The following is a 2,500-nucleotide window of genomic DNA, read 5'->3' on the forward strand; positions in this document are numbered from 1 at the left end:
TCGTTGTAACCTGATCCCGAAATTATACCATCAGTTGGCCTTGGGTTACGTACTTATCGGCTCCTTAAACAGAGTCGATATTGCCGTAAGATCGGCTGTGCGTGGATGGCTGAATTTGCCCCATGATACACCCAAGGCTTACTTCCATTCATCAGTAGCAGACGGTGGTTTGGGTATTCCCTCGGTGAGATGGATGGCTCCCTTATTGCGGAAACGACGACTTGAAGGACTACGCACAGAAAACATCGGTGCGGCTAACTCGTTCCTTGAAAAAGAGATCGCTATCTGTGAACGCAGACTAGTAGATCGGGGGGATCGGCTGGTATCACTCAATGATGTTAGGAAACTCTGGGCTGGAAAACTCCATTCTTTAGTGGATGGATGTGGCCTCAGAGATTCAATTGCTACTCGTGGGCAACATCATTGGGTGAGCGATGGCACGAGGTTTTTGACTGGCAGGGACTTCATAAATTCCTGCCGGTTGAGAATAAGTGCTTTACCTACCAGATCGAGAACCTCTCGAGGGCGAGTTAGTGATAGGGGATGCAGAGCAGGCTGTTCTGATCCGGTCACTTTAAATCGTGCACCGGAAACCCTCAATCATGTCCTTCAGGTCTGTCACCGCACGCATGCAGCACGTATTGCCCGGCATGACGCGGTGGTCAAATACTGTGCTCAAAGACTACGTGCGAGAGGATGTTCAGTACATCTTGAACCTCGCATAAAAACCAGGGAGGGTCTACGTAAGCCTGACCTGGTCGTAACTAAAGATCAACTGAGACTGAGAACTCGATGTACTGGTGGTCACTTGCGGTGTAATCCTCAGAGACCCGCCAGTCGCATATGCGGCTAAATATTTTGGAGGATGCGATCGTTAGATCTATAATGGATCCGATCGCATCCCTCCTGAACGTCCATGTCGTTCCCCGGTTTACAACAAGAAAGTTGTTCCTGGAGACCATTTCGCCGATCATTTTTCCTCTTTTATCGAGCCTTGTCTCACCCCACTCTGGCGACTTCGCATTAAAGTCGCCCGTGACGAGGACATCCAGCGTGGATTCTTTAAGGCTCGATTCGAGGTCATCCATATCGGATTCGAAGTCTGCCAGCAGATCGTTTGGGGAGAAGTAACAGCTATACATACGCAAGCCTGCCACCTCTATCCACACGAATCCGCTGGACGTCTCCAGGAATCTGTCAACCCGCAGATCTGGGTTGCACACCTGCACAGCCGCTCTTCCTGTCTTATCCTGGTACCAAGGGGCAAGGTCGTTCTTTCGATGCTGCTCACTGCAGAACAGAACGTCCACCCCTTTTTCCTTGACAGTTTGCATCACAAGAGCTTGTGCATCCCTACAGGTGTGCAGGTTGACCTGCAGAAACTTTAAGGGTTTGCCCTCCTAAGCCTCTGCAATTCCTGTTTGTAAACCGGACATGAGGTTTTTCCACCGACATGGTCCGTTGCTGTCTTCCCCAAATCTGTGCACGTTAAGCACTTTGGTTTCTCGACAGTGCAGGTCTTCGCAAGGTGACCTTCCTCGCCGCATCTCCGACAGTTTTTGGTTCTGTCGGGGCCCTTGCAAGCTCGGGTAACGTGACCGTAACCCAAGCATTTAAGGCACCTTGCTACTTCCATATGCTCTCTGATTGGGGCGTTTATCCACCCGATCTGAATTTTGCCCAATTTCAGAAGAGAGTCACTCTCCACCTCAGTCAGGCGGATCAGCGCCACCTTTGTACCACTAAAACGTGGTAAAAGGCGGCACGACGCATCCAGGTCCGTCTTCCCGAGCTTCTTCTTCAAGGCTAGAAGAACGTCCTCCTCGGTCGTGGTTTCGTCGAGATCTCTTATCTCGAGCGACCTCTTACTTACAAGAGCTCTCACTTCGGCCTTGTCATGCAAAACCGAAGTAATCGCCCCCGCAAATTTAGAGGTCTCTCCACCTTTTTTCACGACAAGAAGAACCTCTTTGTTAAACGTTCTTCTAATTTTCAGGACCTCGGTGCCAGTTTCTTCTGGTTTAACCGAAGTTTTCATCAGCTTCAAGATTTCGGCGTACTCCTCTGGATTTTTCGCCGAAATCTTAACTGCCTCCGTGGTCCTGAGCCTTGAAGTTTTGGGCTCGGGTGCTTTCTTTTTTAAGGCCTTCTTTCTTTTCCTGGCCTCATGCTTTTTATTAACGACAGCCTGGAAGCCATCGCCATCCGCTGTCCCTGGCCTTGAGGCGACCTCAAGAAACGTTCCAGGACCCCCCTTTGGGGCCGGTTCTCCATTTTTTGACAGCATTCCAGGGTCAACACAAGCATCCTCCTTTCGCTTGACACGTTTCTCCACTGGACTGGTAGGCCGGGGATCGGCCTCTGGGCTTCCTCCCTCCCTGGGACGCTTCTTTCCGTCTCGTGTCTCTGGCATGGCTGCAGCAAACTGCAACGTCAGCGCAGGCTGTCCGAGATGCGGGTTTGGCGGCTCTGATTTTTTAAAGGGCTCGGGTATAAAACG

The 2,500-nt window shown here is 50.9% G+C and overlaps 1 protein-coding gene across 1 annotated transcript; it reads right to left on the reverse strand.

The window, feature by feature from the left end:
- Positions 1-774: 774 nt before the first annotated feature.
- Positions 775-1,384, reverse strand: LOC127290876 (uncharacterized; the record flags this gene model as incomplete). Its single annotated transcript, XM_051319696.1, is given in 1 exon segment — positions 775-1,384. A coding segment is annotated over 1 exon segment (560 nt), but the record flags the coding sequence as incomplete, so codon positions are not given.
- Positions 1,385-2,500: the final 1,116 nt, after the last annotated feature.

This window comes from Leptopilina boulardi, unplaced genomic scaffold, assembly GCF_019393585.1.
Source record: "Leptopilina boulardi isolate dan_hultmark-lab unplaced genomic scaffold, ZJU_Lbou_2.1 LbouV2_93, whole genome shotgun sequence".
Lineage (NCBI taxonomy): Eukaryota > Metazoa > Arthropoda > Insecta > Hymenoptera > Figitidae > Leptopilina > Leptopilina boulardi.